The 22,779-nt window shown below is 37.3% G+C and overlaps 1 protein-coding gene across 2 annotated transcripts in view; it reads right to left on the bottom strand.

The window, feature by feature from the left end:
* SLIT1 (slit guidance ligand 1) overlaps nt 1-22,779 on the bottom strand; it is a 3,022,655-nt gene that overhangs the window by 1,158,287 nt on the left and 1,841,589 nt on the right. The window contains exon 8 of one of the 2 annotated variants that reach the window (XM_044056244.1): nt 14,162-14,337. In XM_044056244.1, the coding sequence (XP_043912179.1) occupies nt 14,162-14,337 (176 nt within the window). The remainder of the gene's footprint in view (nt 1-14,161; nt 14,338-22,779) is intronic. The other variant, XM_044056245.1, reaches the window with a different exon arrangement.

The following is a 22,779-nucleotide window of genomic DNA, read 5'->3' as shown; positions in this document are numbered from 1 at the left end:
TTCGGTCTCAACCTCCCTACCACATTCAGTTCCACACAGTTTTCAACACCATGCCCCTCCGTAAGGTTGCTACTATAACCGCAGTCATTAATTACTGGTCAATGTTCAGCTCCTGTTCAATTGCCAAAATTCTAGAAAAAGATAATCTGCAAACAAATATTAGAAGAAATTCGAAAGTATGATACACTGTTAGACAAACAACATGGATTTTGCCCCAGCTATAATACACTACCTGCACTATGCACTTTAATTAACCCAATCTATAGCAATATGGAAAATCAACTACTCATAGGTGCCAATTTCCTAGATCTTCAACATGCCTTTGGGACTATGAACCACTACCTAGTATTTCACTAGCTGAGCAAAACTAGTTTTGCTCAATGGTTCCAAAACTACATCAACAATGATATATTTCTAGTAGATAACTTACCAATGCGATCACAGAGACAGGATGTACAAGAAAAGTAGGCCTGCAGGACTCAGTGCTGAGATCCCTGCTGTTCTCCCTTTTTATCAATAGTCTTTCTTAAGATCTGCCACATATCAACTGCAAACTATAAACATATGATAGCTGTGTTTAGAAGAGGACATAAGTCACCGAATAAACAGTTACAACATGATTTTGCCCAGCTATGCAATTGGCTAAATTCTAATAGGTTCATATGTAAGTACTTGGCTAGCTGCCCTAAAAATTTGTTAATACTCAAAATGTCTGCTGTCATGATATTAGGAACACAGAAGAGACTTGCACAAGCTCAGCCTCTAAAGGATGCAGATGGAACACAGCCACACCCTCAACTGAATACAATAGAATCTGGAGATTATATTATAGCAATAACTGATGATGGTGTGGTAAATTGAAGATTTACCTACAGTTGGTGTTGTTTAATCATGAGAGCAAAGCCTGAGTGATTAAATAAAGCCAACCATGGGTAAATCTTCATTATACGACAACCCCCCATTAATATTCAAAAACATGCACGCTGATTGGTCAGCGTGCACGTTGTAAATCCGAGTTATAGTAATGGAAAAAAGCCCGGTCGCCCAGACTTTTTCCATTACTATAACTCTTCCAGCAACACTGTCTCGCTATGTTAAATGAGTTTAACATAGCGAGACAGCTTTAAAAAAAGCAACGGAGATTCTCCATTTCTTTTTTTAAAGCTGTCTCGCTATGTTAAACCCTTTTAACATAGCAAAACAGTTTGTAAAAAGCAATGGAGATCTTACTTTCTCCGTTGCTTTTTTCAAAACTGTCTCGCTATTTTAAATGGGTTTAACATAGTGAGACAGCTTTAAAATAAGCAGTGGAGATTTCCGTTGCTTATTTTAAAGCTGTCTCGCTATGTTAAACCCATTTAACATAGCGAAACAGTTTGCAAAAAGCAACGGAGATCTTGCTTTCTCCGTTGCTTTTGTACACAGCTCTGATGAACTGCATAGGCGTACGCATGCGTAGTACATCAGAACTGCCACAGAATACCAGACAGCTATGGAAGGGCAGCAAGGAGGCATTATACAATGCCATTATTTAAGAAAAGTAATTATTTTTTTTCTTAAATAATGTCATTGTATAATAGCAATAACCCACTTCTGGGTGTGGGTAATGCTGGATTTACCCACGGTTGGCTTTGTTTGGCCACTCGGGCTTTGCCCTCGTGACCAAACCACACCAACCGTGGGTAAATCCAGCATTACCCACACCCAGGCATAGGTTATTGCTATACTATACAATTCCTTCCCTAAAACATGCACGCTGATTGGCCAGCCCAACCAGCGTGCCCGTTGTAAATCCCTCAATATACTAACGGAAAAAGGTCCGGTCGCCCAGACTTTTTCATTTAGTATAAAACACTGTCTCGCTATGTTAAAAGAGTTTAACATAGCGATACAGGTTTAAAAAAAGCAACGGAGATCTCCGTTGCTTTTTTTAAAGCTGTCTCGCTATGTTAAACTCCTTTAACATACCGACACAGTGTGTAAATAGCAACGGAGATCTTGTGATCTCCGTTGCTTTTTTTTTAAAGCTGTCTCGCTATATTAAATGGGTTTAACATAGCGAGACAGCTTTAAAATAAGCAACGGAGATATCCGTTGCTTATTTTAAAGCTGTCTCGCTATGTTAAACCCATTTAACATAGCGAGACAGTTTAAAAAAAAAAAGCAACGGAGATCGCAAGATCTCCGTTGCTTTTTACTGTTTCGCTATGTTAAATGGGTTTAACATAGTGAGACAGCTTTACAATAAGCAACAGAGATCTCCGTTGCTTATTTTAAAGCTGTCTCGCTATGTTAAACCCATTTAACATAGCGAAACAGTGCTTTTGCCCACAGCTCTGATGTACTGCGTAGGCATGCGCAGTACATCAGAACTGCCGCAGAATACCAAACAGCTGTGGAAGGGCAGTAAAGAGGCATTGTACAATGCCATTATTTAAGAAAAGTAATTATTTCTTTTCTTAAATAATGTCATTGTATAATAGCAATAACCCACTTCTGGGTGTGGGTAATGCTGTATTTACCCATGGTTGGCTTTGTTTGGTCCCTCGGGACCAAACCACGCCAACCGTGGGTAAATCCAGCATTACCCACACCCAGGCGTGGGTTATTGCTATAATATACCACACCACAGAGTCAGTTACTGCTATTATACAATGACATTATTTAAGAAAAAAAAATACTTTTCTCATATAATGTCTTTGTATAATGGCACTGTGGTGCCCTTCCATGTTTTCTCCAGTATCCTGGGGCTTTAGTGATGTACCGCACATGCATATGGGACTTGCATTCCCATGCTTATGCAGTACATCAGTGCTGTGTAAAGGAAACAGTGGAGAAAGGAATCTTTTAACATTTGGGAGAGATGGGTAAGAGAAAATAAAAGGATAATCAAGTACGTTTCTTTAGTTTTGCATAATGTACCTGATTATCCTTTTATGTTTCTCTGGGCCATCTCCCTCATTTGTTTGAAATCTTCGGTTTTGTAAATTTATTAAAAAAAAAGAAAAAAAGTAACATTTTTATTGGATATACTTATGGAAAAAGGTCTGGGTGAGTAGACCTTTTTCCACTGGTATATTCTTGGATTTACAACGGGCACGCTGGTTGGGCTGACCAATCAACGTGCTCCTTTTCGAATACTAATGGCAGTCACTGTATAATAGATAATAATTTACCCACTGGGCAGACATCTAGAACAACAGAATGGCAGAGCTCTAATGCAACTAAGCACATTCTATAGAATCTCTCACCTTGGTTACTACTACAGTTCAAGCATTAACAGGCAAAAATGTCTTCATTCCATGTCTTGAGGATGGTTCCATCACCAATCTGTCTAAATTCTCAACACAATATTGCTACCCCCTCAAACAGCTAAGAACAAAATACTCAGATTCATTAATTTATCCCATAAAATTGAACATCACTGTGATACCATTCCGAAAACCAAATGGTTACCAGTTGAAGCAAGAGCGCATTTTTTACTAAATACTATATCCTATAAACTAGTAAATGAAATCTACTGCCCATCCTTTAAATAAACACACTGTCAGTCTGAAGCCCAAATCAAGATACCCAAGACCAATAAAGACTCCAGTATACCATGGAAAACAAAAAAACAGCCATCTACAAAATTGCTCCTGTAGCAAGGCATACACCATTCAAAATACAAAAAGCTAGCAAATTTACTCTCTTTCAAAAGCTGTTCAAAGTACACCTTTCTAGCAAACATAAGTGCAACTGTTATAATAAATTATACTAGATCTAGGGAATTGGTAACCTAGCTATCCCACTAAAAATTAAACTGCACTCAGCAATGTGCAACCAGAAAAGTACATACAGAATGTTATGCAACCGGTGTAAATACATAAACAAATAGTTCTACAAGTCTTCTAAGTAATGCAGTGGTTTGTGTTAATAGCATTTATGTAACAGCACAGCTCTACAAGTTATTGAACTATACAAGTGTTGATATAACAGAATACAGTGATTTGTGTAAATAGCATGCATAAAAATCAAAACTATAGTAGTTATTGAATTGTGAATGCTGGTTACAATGTAACCTGAATGTAAAGGGTGGTTTGAAATATAGTTCAGAAAACAATTTGTAGATGTTGTAATAATGTTTTAAAAATGTATTGCTGCCTATTGGCCCATATTGTAGCTGAAAAGAATCTTTGAACCAGGGGCAAGAGACAGCCAATAACTGGGGGCAGATGGAGGAAGATTATACTACAGCAGTGACCCCCCCCACTACTCAGCCATCTAATGTATCAGTGAATATACTCACAAAATTGTATTGTATTATATTAATCATAAGAATCACTGCTGCAAGCTGATTCCTTCTTAATGGGTAGAATTAATAAAGTGATTTTGTTGTTCCATGGGATGTTGGGAAAAGTCAGTCACAGCGCATTCTACAGCACTGAGGTGGCAAATCCTACCATACTCCTAAACTGAAAATGTAGTTTATAATGCATGGCAAAGGTCTGCACAGTAGTTCAAGTATCTGGCTGACAGATAATTTTGAGCTGATACAATTGTAAAGAAGCCTGCAATAGTGGCTGCTGCTCAGCAGAGTAGACCTGTGCAGGTTCCTCTAGGTCTTTTCTACTTTCTTCATAGCAGAAAGAAATGCAACTCTCTAACCATTTACACATAGGTGACTTGTAGAGTGACCTGTATTGCTTGCCTGGCCTGAATGGTATGAGTCAGGCTGTCTGAAAGCCTATGTACATCCAGCAATTGAAGTATCCTGCATACCCTCTCACCTTTTTGGGGGGCTTGGATACAAAGCAGCTGTGTGGCTTAATTCAGTATCAGTTTGGATATGGCCTTGAGAATGAAGAAGGGTAAGTTCTAAAAGCTGACCTATTTATTATGAAACAACTTGCGTGGGTCTGTACACATAACAGCAAGTAGCTCAAAGATCCTCTTGGCTGAAGTAATAGCCAACAAAAACTGAGTCTTCCAAGAGAAGAGAAGACTGTGAGTGCTATAGAAATGCTGAACTCAAAGGAAGGCAATAGTTCCTTTTAGAACATAAAATTAAGGTTTTATGGGAGCAGCACCAGTTTCCTAGGAGGTCAGAGATGGAAAACCCCATTTTATAAACTTCTTCTATGTAGCATGTGTGTTGATATGGCCAGCATAGCCAGCTGGAGTTTTGTAAAGAATGATGTGTCCTTTGAATATCCAATGGGTTTATACAAGATGCTTGTGTTACAAATGTATTAGAACTGTATGTCACTTGTATATCAAACTGATTTTCTACAGATGCTTGTGCTGAAAATTTATTTGTGAGCTTTGCTTGTGTTGAAATGTATCAACAGTCCACCCTGCTGAAATGAAGAGAAATATACATGTATTACTGTAGCTGAATTAAATGTATATGTTTTAATAGAGGATATTGGCACAGCAGAAGTTAACTTTAAAAAAATAAGGGAAATGTAAATGAGCTGTTAAACTCTTAAAAGGCACTCCACAGTGCTGAATAGGACTGGAGATACTGGGTCTATGGAAGAATTTTTGTTCATTAGCTCAGTGAAAAGTGGAGAAGCCCCACGCACTGCCATAAACATTTGGGTGTGTATTGTGGCTGTCTCGCTACATTCAAAGGGAATACAATGACAGTCTAGAGTCAAGTGACCAGATGAGGTAATTCTACCAGCCCTCTTGGAAATTATATTTTAGACATTATAAAGAGAAATCTCAGAGTATTGGGAAGTTTGACTAGAAAGACCCTCACCCACAGCATCTTGCCTTGCAGCAGTAAATAACTTAACTAGGTAACAGTAAAATTCTCTTAGATTCAGTCAGGAATATAGTGAAGCTTAGTTTAGATATTGTTTCTTTTTATTTGTCTGAGTCTGTCCATCTATGTACTTTTCAATATTTCCTGTGATCTGAACTCTGTGATTTACTGTGAATATATATTTGGTATTTTCATGTACTTTTATTATTTATATTTTACAACTTGTATTGTGGCAGCTGGTCCTTGTAGAAAGTATTTAACCTTTGAGAGTACTTATATTTATTTGGTGACACTGTGTGGGCCACTCCAGAAGGCCTAGCCATCTTTGTGAACTACTACCATTTGTTATTAGTACTAATACTACTCAGTATAATTGGATACCTTTTTAAGAGCCTTATAGTAAATGACTGGTGGCAGTGATAATTACCTTATAGTCTAGACAAATTTGTTAGAGTGGGTAACCTGTGCCAGCCTTCTTCAGGTGTGTGTGTGTGTGTGTGTGTGTGTGTGTGTGTGTGTGTGTGTGTGTGTGTGTGTGTGTGCGTGCGGAAATTAAATCTTAAAGAGTGTGTGTGTTAGCAACTCGGGGCAGAGACACGAAAGAAATGTAACTCTCTAACCATTTACACATAGGTGACTTGTAGAGTGACCTATCCTACTTGCCTGGCCTGAATGGTATGAGTCAGACTGTCTGAAGGCCTATGTACATCCAGTAACTGAAGTATCCAGTATACCCTCTGACCTTTTTGGGGGGCTGGGATACAAAGCAGCTGTGTGGCTTAATTCAGTGTCAGTTTGGATATGGCCTTGAGAATGAAGAAAGGGTAAATTCTAAAAGCTGACCTATTCACTATGTAACAGCATGTGTGGGTCTCTATACATAAGAGCATGTAGCTCAAAAATCCTCTTGACTAAAGTAATAGCCCCTAAAAATAGAGTCTTCGAAGAGAAGAATGTGAGTGCTGTAGAGACACTGAACTCAAATTAAGGCATTAGTTCCTTTTAGAACATAAAATTAAGGTTTTATGGGAGCAGCACCAGTTTCCTAGGAGGCCAGATATGGAAAACCCCATTTTATAAACAACTTCTATGTTGCATGTGTGTTGATATAGCCAGCATAGCCAGCTGGAGTTTTTTTTTAAAGAATGATGTGTCCTTTGAATCTCAAATGGATTTATACAAGATGCTTGTGTTACAAATGTATTAGAACTGTATGTCACTTGCTTATCAAACTGATTTTTTACAGATGGTTGTGTTAAAAATGTATTTGTGAGCTTTGCTTGTGTTGAAATGTACAACAGTTCACCCTGCTGAAATGAAAAGAAATATACATGTATTACTGTAGCTGAATTAAATGTATATGTTTTAATAGACTATACTGGCACAGCAGAAGTTAACTTTAAGAAAAATAAGGGAAATGTAAATGAGCTGTTAAACCTTTAAAAGGCACTCCACAGTGCTGAATAGTACTGGAGATACTGGGTCTATGGAAAAGCCTTTTTCCATTAGCTCAGTGAAAAGAGGAGAGGCCCCAGGCACTGCCATAAACATTTGGGTGTGTATTATGGCTGTCTCGCTAAATTCAAAGGGAATACTATGACAGTCTAGAGTCAGGTGACCAGATGAGGTCATTCTGCCAGCCCTCTTAGAAATTATATTTTAGACATTATAAAGAGAAATCTCAGAGTATTGAGTATTCTGTTTGGGAAGTCTGACTAGAAAGACCCTCACCCACAGCATCTTGCCTTGCAGTAATAAGTAACTTAACTAGGGAACAGTAAAATTCTCTTAGATTCAGTCAGGAATATAGTGAAGCTTAGTTTAGATATTGTTTTTCTTTATTTGTCTCAGTCTGTCCATCAATGTTCTTTTCAATATTTCCTGTGATCTGAACTCTGTAGTTTACTGTGAATATATATTCAGTATTTTCATGTACTTTTATTATTTATATTTTACAACTTGTATTGTGGTGGCTGGTCCTTGTAGAAAGTATTTAACCTTTGAGAGTACTTGTATTTATTTTGTGACACTGTGTGGGCCACTCCAGAAGGCCTAGCCATCTTGGCAAACTACTACCATTTTTTATTAGTATTAATATTACTCATTATAATTGGATACCCTTTTATAGTAACTGACTGGTGGCAGTGATAATTACCTTATAGTCTGGACAAATTTGGTAGAGTGGGTAATTTGTGTCAGCCTTCTTCAGGTGTGTGTGTGTGTGTGTGTGTGTGTGTGTGTGTGTGTGTGTGTGTGTATGAAAATTAAATCTTAAAGAGTGTGTGTGTCAGCAAATTGGGACATGGACATGAAGCACTGGGTTTACAGAGAGGATGCCGGAAAACTTGGCTTGGACACTTGGCTGAGAACCTAACCCTACAGCTGTACCAGTGGGGAGTCTTATTGGGGACCTGGAGGAAGACAGATATAAAGACATTCAGAGCCAGGACTGAGTGTGTGCTCTTAAGGGAAATTGTACTTGATGCAGAGAAGTCTGCATCTGGAAATACTGAGTGTATCCATTTGTATTCCAAGTGCATGTCCCTCTCCTGTGTCAGTGGTGAGGATTCAGGTTCCTTGATTAGTCACCCAGAGTGGGATCAGCAGATTGGTGGCCATCAGATATTGGTAGCAGTAGTAGGCATGACAGAAAGGGAGGGGTCACATGGAGACATTCTGAAATGGCAAAATGGTGTACCTTAAAACAGGTATAAACCACCTTGTAAGAGCTCTTTAAGTTAATTAAAATCTTCAGATTCTGTAGCTTTTGCTGTTAAAATACTCACAGAACTACACAGGAAGGAGACTGGTGTTCAGACGAAAGGACACTAAATGTGGTGGATAATTTTTTAAGACATTCAAAGACACAAATACTTGATAAAGCAGTTATGAATATTATTGATAGTTGGTGAGTTACAAGTAAACAAAGTATGTCTTCTTATACACATCATGTCAAACAATTTTGCCACTGATACTTGCCATCTAACATGCATGGTTTTGCAGATTAATATTACTGTTTTGAAATACTGTGAAAAAAGATTTATATAAATAATTTGTATAGATTATGCAATACTACAGAAAAGCAATATGCTACCCATTCACATCATACATCATTGGAAAGGATGAACATTTTCCATCTGATATCTTAGGTTTGTCTTACAAATTGCTTGTATATACAACCACCAAAATGAGAGTGTCACACTCCTTTTTGCATTATTAATATACATGTGGAAATATTATGCATTTTTCATAATGTCAGCCTAAAATTGCCTCCTTGATGCTTGTTGCTTAATGTGCAGCCTACTGCTAGTGATATAACAGGCTTTATATTAGACTACTGCTAATTTATTAATACAGTGAACCTTAAACACACAGTTACATACAGTATGTGGTTATGGTTCTCTTAAGCAAGTGTATGTAATGATATTTCTTTTAACCCTACAACTAGCATGTGCCCCCCCCCAAACATGTCAGCATCAAGTTCTACTTTTGCATTATTGATTTAAATAAGCAAAATATTTCATATTTTCCATAAATGATTGCAAACTCAGTTCTGTAAATCAATGTACATCCTGCAGTAATGTTTCCATTGTGGATTCTATTTTATTCTGCGAGCTTACAGATTTTGCCATGCTTCCTAATATATTAGCATACTGTTCATGAGATGTTAGTTTCAATATCAGAATAATATGAATACTAACATTAATATTAATAGTGTAGAATCCATATTAATATGGATATTAATACAATATACCTCACATAAATACTTATATCTCTGTGTTTCTCTTACCAAAGTGTGATTAGTGTCATGTCTTTTCTAATACCCATCTGACTTAGGAAACCAAAATACACATCCTTGCAGTTCCCAATCAGCCATATTTACATACAGGATTGGGATGCAGAGACACAAAATAGAGCTGGGAGGGAATTATGCAGCCTTTTTTTTGTTTTTTGTACTGAGAACTGGGGCCATAGAAAAAACAGCAGCTGGCACATGGTAGGAGTTTGTGGCAGCAAAAAGTTATTCAATTTTATGATTCATTTAAAATAGATATTTTACTTTACTGACTAAATAGCAATCAGAGTCTTATGTAATACAGCTAACAGACTTCAACACTCTTGAGTGCTTAAAAATGACAAGAAATCATGAAAACCGAAGGGTGGCTGTAATGCTGTCACTTTTTCAGATTTTAACGGATACAACTAATACTTTTGAAATGGTACCAATACTCACCATATACTAAGGCACACAGATGCTTCAGTTTGAGCTATATATCTATACAAGGACTTATAAAATTAGACTTATGTATACACTGACAAGTATATTTGCTTCAGTAGTTTAGGGAAGTCTCCTTCTAAGATGGATATACTCTCCCAGGATAGGTGCTAAAAAGTTCTAAGCTTGACCAACTTTCTAAATTCTGAGCATTATTTTGCCTCTGCAGCTGAAAAGGGGTTTATTTCCTCTTGTAAAGTTCCAATTTTCAGAACTGTAATGTTGTGTTTTAACATTGTTTCAGATCATTGATTGAACCATGTCAATGAAAAGTGTGAAATTTTCAAGTGTGGAACTCCGAGCCGTCATGAAGTTCCTATTCCTGAAGAAGCAAACTTCAAAGGAAATCCATGAATGTATGATGCAAACATTGAGTGACAAGTCCCCTTCTTACTCAACTGTGAAGAAGTGGTGTGCAAACTTTCAGCATGGAGATTTCAAGACTGAAGGTGCAGCAAGGTCTGGGAGGCCACAAATGGTGTAAATTCCTGAAATTTTAGACCATGTACATGACCTGATTTTGGCAAATCAGCAAATATCAGCTGAAACAATTGCTGAGACACTACAGACATCCAGGGAATGTGTTGGGTTTATAATCCATGAAGAGTTGGGTATGCAGAAGCTGTCAGCTAAGTGGGTGCTGAAATGTTTGAATGCCGACCAGGGAAGATATCGAGTGGACACTTCCAAGTTGATTTTGCAACATTTTCATTGAGCTGGTGCCAACTTTTTGGAGCAATTAATTACTGTTGATGAAACATTGTTACACCACTATGATCCTAAGGTAAAACAACAGTCCATGCAATGGCGGCACTCAGGTTCACCAAAGCCAAAGAAGTGTTCATGACCCAAAATTCTGCAGGAAAGGCCATGGCCACAGTGTTTTGGGATCAGGAAGTTGTTGTAATGACTGACTATCTTCCAAGAGGCCAAACAGTTAATGCAGAATACTACTGTAAATTGCTGTGATGATTAAAGGAGGCATTGAAAGAAAAAAAGGAGAGGGAAGCTGCAGAAAGTTCTCATTTTGCAAGACAATGCACCTATTCACAAGACTGGCAAAATGATAGATGTTTTCACAAAACTGAGGTCTGAGTGCATAGACCATCCACCCTACTCACCAGATCTTGCTCTGACTATTTCCTGCTTCAAAACTTTAAAGAGAGTTTCAAAGGGCAGCAACTTTTGAGTGATTCTGAGGGGATTGCAGCAGCGGAGCAGTATTTCAGTGACCAGACTTCAGACCTTTTTGTGGCAAGGTTCAGACAGGATGTGCTAAGTGTGTTGAACTTCATGGAAAATATGTTGAATAACTTGTAAGTTTCATGACTCCACATTATTCCCTTCTTGGCTGGGCTTAGAACTTTTCAGCACCCCATGTAGTAAGGAACGGCTTACCCACTGAGCTTACATGCTACTCACTACAGCTCCAGTGTGGTATAAAAACAAGAATGTGTGTATCTAAACAGTAGACCAAATATAAAATGATCACATGGATGAATGGCACATGTCAATGAAAGATTTAGTGGTTAGCTGCATTTATGCAGTATCTGCATTAGTTCATGAATTAACACTTTGGTTACATATAAGGTAAGGATTAGGTTTATGTTTAGGCTTAGGGAGCATAGGGAATGGGGGACACTATGCCTCACCAGAACATTTCTTTGTAATTATCTACATAACTGTATATTTTCATCAGTTTAACTAATCTATTTGAATTTGACAGGGTTCTTTTTGATGGTGTAGTGCTTAATTATCTGACCTTAAACCATGCACATGGTATATACTATGAATGAAAATGTAAAGTTGAACTAATATTAAAGCAATATTTTATGTTTTGAAGTATACAGCCTGAACAGTATTAGGACTGTTACATCTACCTATGCTACTGGGAGAGTTTCTCACTAGGACACTCCCTGAAAAAAACAACTATAAGTGTACTGTAGGCTCTGTGTATTAATGCTAAGAATATATTATCTCTATAATTATGACAATCTTTGATAGCTGAAAATGTTATAATTATGATGTTCTTTTTCCTTGTGTCACATCTAAAAAATGCCTTTGCTTCAGTTAGCTTTATGCAGTTTAAAACTAAATAAATAAAGTGCAGTGATAAGCTGATGTATCAAAAGTAAATATACAGTTACTGCAAATGCAGTAGTATAGCTAGGGCAGGGCCAGAGGGCCAGTTGCTCCAAGTGCAAAATGTGTGTGTGTGTGTGTGTGTGTGTGGGGGGGGGGGGGGGGGGACAGGGGACGCAATCACCTGTTTTGGATCTCCCTTTTATGCATTACAGTCTTTTAAAAGTCAGTATTGCATTTGCAGTCACACCTGAGTGCTGTAGCACTCCATGTGTGGTCTAAACTGCAGCAACTGCTTGCTACAGTTTAAAAGTAAAGAACATTTTTTAAACTAAAATCTGAGCATTGTAGTGCTACTTGCAGGCAGGGTATAAACTTTAACAACTTTTTGCTACATTTGTAAAAAGCAGTTTGCTACAATTTAAAAAAGAAAAACATTTTTTTTTCATTAAAATGTGCAGAAGGAGGTTCAGGAGCAGAGCACAGAAGCAGGACCTGAATGGCTGTGGCAGGAGGGGGAGGGGTGTGTCATACTTCTGTGAGAGGAAATAACTTTTTTTCCCAGTAAAAGTGTTGGGGTTGCACAGATCTGACTGTAATAAGATGATGACTACAGTGTAGCCATTGGCTTATTACAATTACAGTAAAATGTTTTTTTTGTTTATATTCAGTGGAAGAGCTGGATGGGTTGAATGCAACTCTTTGAAGGGATTTTTTTTTGTTCTTCATTTGAAGTGCTGAAGGGTAGGGTGTGGGTTTGTAGAACTGGCATGGGTGAAAATGCAGCTTTCTGTGATATCATTTACTGATTTTTTCATGTGGGATCTTGCATCAGCATTCCAGACAAGCTTCCCAGTAAGTTCTTTCCACATCTTTTTTAACCCATCATCCAAATGTCCCCAGGATATACCACCACTGCTGCTGATTTCCCAGGGATTGTTTTTCTATGATGGATTCAATAATATTGTTCCTAGCACAACCAAGCTAGCACAACCAAGCCATAGATCCAGTTATAACAGTATTGTTTAAATTCCATATGTAAGCAGTTGTGAGTTCAAAAGTTCCCCACTGAATGGGGACAGATATCTTGCCAGTCTTTTGTTTACCATCGGAGTGTGTGTATGTATTAACTTGATGACATACATCGCAAATCTCCATAATAATCACTTTCTGGTAGCTTGCTCATATTATTTGTTTTATGGGTCACTGATATCAGCACATACTAACATACTATATTGCTGGTGAAAGAAGTTAATATCCATCAAGTCAGCCTGATTGGCAGCTAGCCCCCTTGCCACTGTCTTACTTACTTCCCTCTCCCCTCTCTCCCTGTTCTCCCACTTGTCACAATTTTCCCCCACTTTTCCTCACTTCCTGCTCAGCACCTGGGAACTTAATGATACTGAGCATCTTGCTTCCGCTTCACTTTTAGCTCATTCCAAATTGCTCCCACCTGGCCCTGCTCTAATCTTTAAACAACAGGGTGTTCTTACTGCCTAAAGGATTGAACCTTAGTAGGCACCCTTCAGTTGTGTGAGGTTAAGAGTGACAGATGTGAAGGTAATGGCCATGGCTGTCAGGCATCTTCCTCCTCTGCAAGCATCTAGCCAAAATCCTTACCCTTTACAGGCACAAATTATAATGAGAAAGAAAGCATAAAGCTATTGTATCAAAAATAAGTATATGAATGGACATCTTACAGAGTTCTGCCTGGTGCTTTTCATTGGCTTCAACTGTAGCTAAGAAAGTTGCATAATATGGCCAGAAAAATGCAGTACATCTTTTAACTAACTTATTCCATTAGTTATGATTGCATTCTAATGTGGGCTAGTATGCATGTTACATGTTATTCTTTTAAACCACACTTTTTTGATTACCAAACTGGAGTGCATGCCATGGGAGACCACTACGAGATTGTAGGATTCTACAATCTATTGCTGATATAAAATTTGGTAAATGTGTTGCGCTCAAATTAATTTCCATTTTGAACATGGGAAGATAACATACAAGAAAAGAAAACAATAAAAAAAAAATCCCATGCTCAGCCATACCTGACATCTCACCTGAACATATGAACTCGTGCTTCTGAATCTCAGCCACATTGAGACCACGGAGCTGAGGAGGGCCTGAGCACTGTGTGAAGAGCCCCATGGTCGGTCGCTGTCGGAGCCACTGAGATAGCCAGGAGAGGTTGCAGTCGCAGTAAAGGTTGTTAGAATGCAGGCGGCTGAAAGAGAAAATTTTAGGAAAAAAATGGGTATACACTTAGACAAGGTTCAAGATATCAACACTGTTTTTCATCTTGTGTTAAACAGAGAAATTAACTCTGATCCCTGCAGATATAAGAGAGATAGCGCTATCAAAATGATCATTGTTCACTATTTAGTTGCCATTAAGCTATCATAAGTCACTTCTTATAAAAACATACACTTGGCCAACAAGTATACTGAAAGCACTTGTTTTATTTAGAGAATGCTGAAATTTATCTTGTTCTTTGACAATGCCAGTCAAAAAAGCACAACAAAGTACATGTCAGTGATATTTTGTACAATCTGATGTGCTTTAATGCCAGCAAAATGAAGCATGGAAAATAAGAACATATGAAATAGCAATAATGCAAAACATTTATGGCACTTAGCTGCCAGCACTGAGAAAACACATACAACAAATACTTGCAAAATATATTTAAAAAGGTAGCAGATTATGCTACCAAGGAGCTAAGCAAATTGTACAGATGTGATGAAGTAATAGAAATACTGCTAAGTGTTTTTTTTATTGCAAGCTTGAATTAACTAAAACATTTTTTGTTGGAGTCAGTCTAAATAAGCTGTCATCAAAATGTACACAATTGCCATCTTCAGGCAAGGGTCACTAGTAGAAAAGATTGCAATTATGGCATCATTATGAGTACTATAACAGGAGAGGGAGGGAGTATCATTTTGTCTGTAGTACCTTCTTGTGTGCTGTAACATCAGGCGGCACAATGCCAGGGCACTTCTATGGGCTATGCTTGTAAAGACTCCAAGGCCATTAGCTAGTACACACCTAGGAACCTGCATTAAATCACTTAGCTAATTCAGGCTCTACAACATACTTTATCAATGTTCCTAAATAGTTTAATATGCTCAGTTCATCTCCCTCATTTCAGGTATGAGTCAGCTATATTCCTTTACATATGGCTTTACATTTTTCACTACATTTCCAATAACTTTTCAGTAAAAACACAATTATGAAACTTTGTGAGCCTAACAATTGTTTATCTTTTTTCCACAAGTGCTGACATCCCAAACTAATTTCAGTGAAATCCAATTGGAGTTCTAACAGATGTTGCACTATTCCTCAGTGTTGTGCAACAATGGAGAGTTAGTATATAAATCTGGAGTGTGGTGGGTGTTGCCCTATATGAGGGTGCAGGGGATCTTATCCCCTACAAAAAGTTACGTAAAGGTTTGATGAAAGTGGTTCTCGACATTTCAGATTCTCTGTATTGTCACTCACTGAAATTTCATTCAGAGAGATGAAATGAGTCCAAACATTAAATGTACTGTTGCAGTCCATTTCAAGATTAACAGACACTGTGTCAAGTCATTTATTGGCTTTAGGCTAGGACTATAGTTGCAGGTGCTCTTTCAGGCAATCAGTATCATAGCCATTCCCACAGAGGGTTAGACCTTACATCTGCTGCCTTTTTAGGTACGCTGATATCTGCTGAGCCACTCCCTTGCTACAGTGCAATGCAATGTCCACATTGGGGACAGCTGACAGTTTGTGGCTCACCTGTTTTATTACTATAGAAATCTTTTAAAAAATAATGAAATAAATAAATGCATACACTCTGGATATTTAACTGTCATGTGCAACTGTTTTTTATTGGCTTCACTTCAGCAAAAAAAAAATTGTACAATATGACCACAAGACTGCTAGACTACTTTCATTCCAAGGAAACCATTAATACACCTGATAGTTTGCAGTCAAACTAATGACAGCTGGAAGAAAACTGATGGACAGTTACTGTCTGTTGGGGCTTCTTTAAAGTAGTTTGAATACTGTCACTGGCTGCCAGTTTTCAAATGAATTGCATCTTAAGATTACTGTTTCCATGTGGTTTACCATCTGATGGTAGACAGTTTAGCCAGACAATCCAGCACAGTATCACAGCGCAGACAAAGTATCAAATTCTGAAAAAATAGGGGCAACACCAAATGGAAGTTGCCAAATAAATATAAAATTATTTATTAAACATTTTCAAGCAAGTAAGAGTGTCAAACACCCCCAGTAAAGCACAGAAGTGCTCCAGAAAAAGCAACAAACCGGTTTTGGCTACATTAGCCTTCTTCAGTGTACAAACATAATCAATAAAAAAGTATCAAATTCCTCACAAAGTGTGATTGTTATTCCCTTTCATCAAACCCAAAGATTACTAAGTATATAGGAAGTATTATTCAAATATCCAGCTGTTCTTGGTCTTTCTTCAAGTTTGCATGCAGCCTACATGCCGGCTGTTTTGGTTACCTGTGAAATCTCACATAACTTCTTTCTTTTGTCTCATCTACTACCTAATGGGATCACGGTGGAAATCACTGAAAGAAAGAGAAAAGATCAGCTATCGCTGACTTTATGGCCTTACGGAAACTAAAGAGGTCACTGCTATCACATCTGAACACAGTTAAGTAAACAATGTTGTTTGTGTCTTTCGGCTTTTCCTGGTTAGGGGTCACCACAGCGGAACTCTGGTCCGCTAATGATTGGCAGTAGATTTTTACATGCTGAGTTGCCGGCCCTGACACACAACCTTCAACGAAGGTACGCCCATTCACGCATGTCTCCACACAGAAGACGCTCTAGCTGAGAATCGAACAGGACAACGTCTTACTGTGAGGCGACAATGCTACTGCAGCACCACCACCGCATGACATTACAAGTTGGGCGTAGGAGGTCCGGTGAGGAAGTTCTAGCCAGTTTAGAGCAATAATGGGCATGATATGGGAGGTTATATACACATTTAATAATTTTATTGCAGTAATGCTTACGTTTGAGTTGGATGGAAGATTTGAGGTTAGTGAAGTTGGATTAGGCATAGAAGAAGCTACTATTTTCCTGCTGAGACCACTTAGGTCAAGTTTGGCTCTATACAAAGGTACTACCTTAACGTGAAATATATATCTATATCTATATCTATATCTATGTTTATTTATCTATCTATATATATGTATATTTTTTTTATTTTATGAGTTTGATATGCTGCTACTGAATGGCACTATTAAGATCAGGACATATAAATAAATGCATGCAAAATTCAGATGAGTGAAAGACATACCCAAGGTATGGTAAATACAAAAATCTTAATATACAGTCTTAAAAATATTATGGGGTATGGTTAGAGCCAGACCTCTCCTTTAAATGCAACACAGAAACTACACTACTATGGAAAATATTTAAAGCAGCTAGAATGTGTTAATAGAGTTACAAGAATACTATAAGCAGAAGCAAAAATATCCATTTCTTTTAATTCTATTAATATACTAATTACCATAATGGAATAAGTTTCCCCATAACTACCTTAGTTAAAATAACATATATATATATATATATATATATATATATATATATATATATATATATATATATATATATATATATATATATGTGTGTGTGTGTGTGTGTGTGTGTGTTTTGTTCTGTTAACATAAAGATCATTGACTTTAACTGGAGAAACCAAACATATTCTCATTTGTTTATAGGATTATCAAGCATTTTCTTAAATTTCTTCATCTTAAATACTTACTCCGTTTTGTACACAAACTCATACTTTGCAGTAATATTGTCTGGCAGCTTACAATCTGACTTTAAAAAGACCTTCCTTTGGCCTGGTACCTAAATAGTTATGGTTTCCTGTGTGAGCAACAGCACAGCTTTTGAAATACATTCAGCACTACAACAGCCTTTTATACAGCTACAGACAAAATATCTGGTAACTTAAATAATGGCCGTATAACATTGGGAGTCTTTTTCTTCTAATCAATAAGCTCATAAAACTTAATTTTGGTGATAATACAAACAAACAGATACACGTGCACCTAGTGGATAGAATCTTTTAAATATATGAAAATAACACATTTTCCAGTGAAGGTACTCTCAATACAAGTGTCCCACATGGATCAGTTTTGTACTACCTTCTATTTTCCTTCTTTATTTGACTTCCCCCTATCTTAATCTAATACTTTGTGCAGAGAAAAGGGAATATTCTGAGAAATCTCAGACTTGGTAAATGCAAGTCTGTGTTTTTGGATATTCATTCTCTGTATTCTGGGACTCATTCATGCAGGTCTCAGAATCTGAAATGGTTACTGTCTCTGCCCTATGTAAATGGACTTTGAAAAAATAAACTACTGATAAACCCTAAGAGAAACAAACACAAACACACACACACACACACACACACACACACACACACACACACACACACACACACACACACTGCTTCTCAAAGACAACAATGACACTATCGTCCTTAATATTAGGGGGACAAAAACACCTAGGTCTTACTTTTGACCTTTCTCTCAACTTTAAAATTCACACAGACAATATTACCTCCAAGATGCCCTCTCAGCTAATATTATGTTATAGGATGTTACATCCCTTATCACCTGCTGCAATAATCATTGTGCAGCACTCCAAAACTGCAAATATTTGAAAACAAGAAGATTCTCAAAAAATAAAGGGACGGTGGTAGCTTTCAATACCTTCAAGGGCCTCCCTGTTTCTAACGGCCCTTTTTTCAAAATCTTAATTTTATTTCCCCTCTGAGATGTATGTACCCCTTCAGAGAGCAAAGTTATGTGCTAATAACCATACAGGAAGATAACCTAATTCTAGCTAGATCTCCCTTCAAATTGCTTACTGTTGAAATAGCCTTTTATAGACTTGGACCAGCAACTTGGAATAAATTTCCCAAGGAAATCACAAGCCATCAAAAGCTGTTAACTATTAAGGCTACCCTAAAACAACACTTTACATGGAAACATGAATGGGTTTGGATGGCTGGATAAAGGCTTAACAATTTGCAACTCATCCTACCACTTTGGAAACAGTGAATAACTAAGCTGTTGAGCCATGAACATAAAACTGCCGCTTCATTTCATATATATTTTGTAAATACAACTTATTTTTCTTTTGTTTAGAATTATACCTTGTAAATAGTTCTCATGGCTTTGAATGTTATCTGAAAAACATTAGTCTGTAAAATTTGTATTTGCAAAATTTTGCATCTGTAAAATATTGTATCTATGCTTCTGTGCTTGAGTCATGACTGAAAAGTGTCTGCAAACTGTAACAAATGGAAATACATGAAATAAATAGACATCACAAGTTTTCTTTGTGAACATCAAGGTCATAATGCAGCAGGTTGCTGAAAAATTAGTATAATTTATCCATACCAAGTAAGTCTATAAATTAGCTTACATGTCAAAATGATTTTTTCACCCAGACCACTGAATTATCTCATTAAGTTTTAATGTAAGATAGCACAGCTAGGACATGATACAGCCACATAGCCATGTAACCATATGTGCTTGTGTAGGAAGTGGCTTGTCTAATGAAGAGGTGGTGATGGGAGTTGGGGCCCTACCCACAGTAGATCATAAATAGTGAACTATCACTTATACAAAAGCAGCAAATGTCTTCTTCAAGGGCTCAGGGTGGTGAATGCATTAAGTGTTGTCAGGGATAGGAAGAAAATGACAGCATGTAGCTTCTTCTGTTCCCATAATTTCAATGGTCCACAAGTTGAACTATACTACAATGAGAAGATTTTTGGGACAAATGCAGATTTATAACAGAAAAACATTAACACGCAGTTCCATTACCTCCAAGGAGTTTGAAATGACACTGTATTGCATAACTTCAAAGAATGTACACTCTTCAAAGCCCAGCATACATTTTGCCAATATACATTTAACTTTTTATATATCATTTAGTGTACCTGACCTGTTTTTTTTTTTCGCTTAGAGTTTGGTAGCAGCCTTAGATTTAATGCTGAGGTAGACTACTGCTTATTACTCATATTCGACACCTGGCATATTATAATTTAGGAATAATCATTGTTGGTTTAACTACATTTTTGCAGTCCTAAGAACTTGCAGGATTTACAGTCCTCCAGTCATCCATTTTCATTTCCATTTTATTCGACAGTCACAAGGAGTCAGTTCCAAACAACAGTTTTCATTAAGTAGCTTTTGTTGTTAAATGCACAGGTTAACACTCATAGGTTCATTGGTAGGTACTAGGCTATTGGCCCTAGGGCCTATATAAGCCTAGTCAAAAAGGTTCCCTGGCTTTTGCCACCCAAGAAAATTATTTTCCTGTGCCCCTGTCGAGCAGAGCCACAGAAGTGATCCCCGGCTTGAATTTCCTATCTCCCATCCAATCATCAAGATTTTTCTTGAAGAGTGCTAATGAGGAGCTTTGTTTGATATAGATAGGTAGTTTGTTCCACAGTAAGAGAAGTCTTTGGGACAGGAATCTATCCCTCCAGCATGTTCAATTGTTCAGGTTCACAATGATCCTTAAATTCTAAACTTTATATGGTACTGTGCCTTAATTAAACTCTGTTAGTGAATAGACAAATTTAAATCAGCACCCTGATTGGAGAAAGAACTTCCCCAGTAGGGTATTAATGCAGAAGTAATGTTCACTGAAAAACGAGTCCTCCACTTCACAGTGGCATGGAGCTCAGACAATAAATAACGGTCTGGCATTATTTTATGCTCACTAAGCAGCGCTTCCGCTGCTTAATGAGTATAAAATGTAAAAAAAATTACAAAATGTGTGTGTGTAAGTGTATGTGTGCATGTGAGCGAAAGTGAGACTGACTGAGCTGTTATTTTACACTTGCTAAGCAGCTCTTTTGCTGTTTAGAGAGTGTAAAACAACATAAAAAAGTGTATATGTATGTGCATGAGTATGTTTATGTTTCTGTCTGCATGTGAGAGTAAAAGTGTGCATGAAAGCAGAAGAGACTGTATGTATGAGAGAGAGCGTGAGTAAACAGTGAGATTGATTGTGCTGTTATTTTGCACTCATTAAGCAGAGCTTTTGATGTGTAGCGACTGTAAAAGAAAGAGAAAAAACTTGCAATAAAAAAGTGTGTGTGTGTGTGTGTGTGTGTGTGTGTGTGTGTGTGTGTGTGTGTGTGTGTGTGAGAGTGAGAGGGTATGTGTGTGTGAAAGCAGAAGAAACTGTGTGAGTGAGAGAGTGAAGACTGAGAGTGATCTTTGGCCACAACAGCAGCAGTTAAGAGGTCTGCATACCTCTCAGCTGTACAGATTGTTGCAGAATGTTCAGATTTTTGCCTCATATTTTTGGTATGTTCCTCATAAAATGTTGGTTTACTGGTAAATCACTGGCAAAGTGTTGAGACTTGAAGTCAGAAAATAATGGCAGGCATTTGAATTTCAGACTTCATTGTCTTCAGAAAATGCATGCTAATGCAAAACTCTTATTCTATCAACTTTCTATATTTGTAAAAGCAATATTTAAAAATTGTCCCTATTTTTGGGCCCCCCCCATTATTTATGGCTTTGTCCAGATTTCTTGTTATAGGAGGCTGAGAGGTATGCTCTTGACCTCTTACCTCACCATATATTTTTTATATAATTTTGATGTAAAATGCTTCCTCCAAAACCATTAACATATACTACAGCAAGTTTGAAATATTAGGTGGAGGAACTATTTTACATCAGAAAAATATATAAAAAATAATATAGTACTTAAAAAAAGTAAGGAAAACACAACAATTTTACAGGCAGCCCATTCTCTAAGCACAGTAATACCCTCCAGGGTGTGTGTTAATGTGTAATTAAAGTCCTTCCAGCAGCGCAGAGGCACTCTGTCTGTAGTGCCTGGCCTCATAACACCCCTGGGCGGGCATTAGTTACCCATTAACACACAACCTGTCAAGCATTTTTACTTGCTTAATTTATTACTTTTACATAGTGGTGTTCCTGCACCAGCCAGTTCAGCATTCATGCTTGCATTTTGTACAGAATATTTCTTTTTTTTTATAAACTTTATTTACTCATGTTATTCTCTGTATCTGGTGTTACATTCATGATGTGGGTAAAATGGGTCCTTGTTGGTTATTTCACTATTCTGTCATCATATATTAACTGAATAAAATTAAACTAACTAACTAAATAAAAATACATTTTTTAGGTGGTGCCATTTCTAGCAAATGACATAATTAGCAAATGACCAAGTACTCTAGTTATCTAAGCATGGCTATAATAAGACAATAACACTCATTGTGAAATTAACTTATATATAAAGAGATTCAATGAAATTTTATACAAAAATACACACAGCTCAGCTACTTATTTCTGAGGCTTCAATGGCTGCAGTTACCTGAAGACCTCTACTATCACCCAGAGCTGTCATCCTCTAACAGAGAGTCAGTGCATAACTGCAGGTCTTGAACAATGCCATTTTACAGCTCTGGGAGAGTTGTATCATGCTCTGAACCATAATTATCCTCCCTATCATAAGCACTACTACCAGTATAGAAAGTGATTTATGAATATACTCTCTTAAGGATATCTAAAGTCATCTTTCTTAATGACAGGTGATACAAAGTGTCCATACATTTCCACGTGATACAGAGAGAATCTGGCCA

The sequence above is a fragment of the Protopterus annectens genome, chromosome 14.part0 (genome assembly GCF_019279795.1).
Source record: "Protopterus annectens isolate FY-2018-M chromosome 14.part0, PAN1.0, whole genome shotgun sequence".
Lineage (NCBI taxonomy): Eukaryota > Metazoa > Chordata > Ceratodontiformes > Protopteridae > Protopterus > Protopterus annectens.
The sequence above is the reverse complement of the archived record's forward strand: the minus strand, read 5'-3'. Positions and strand labels throughout refer to the sequence as shown.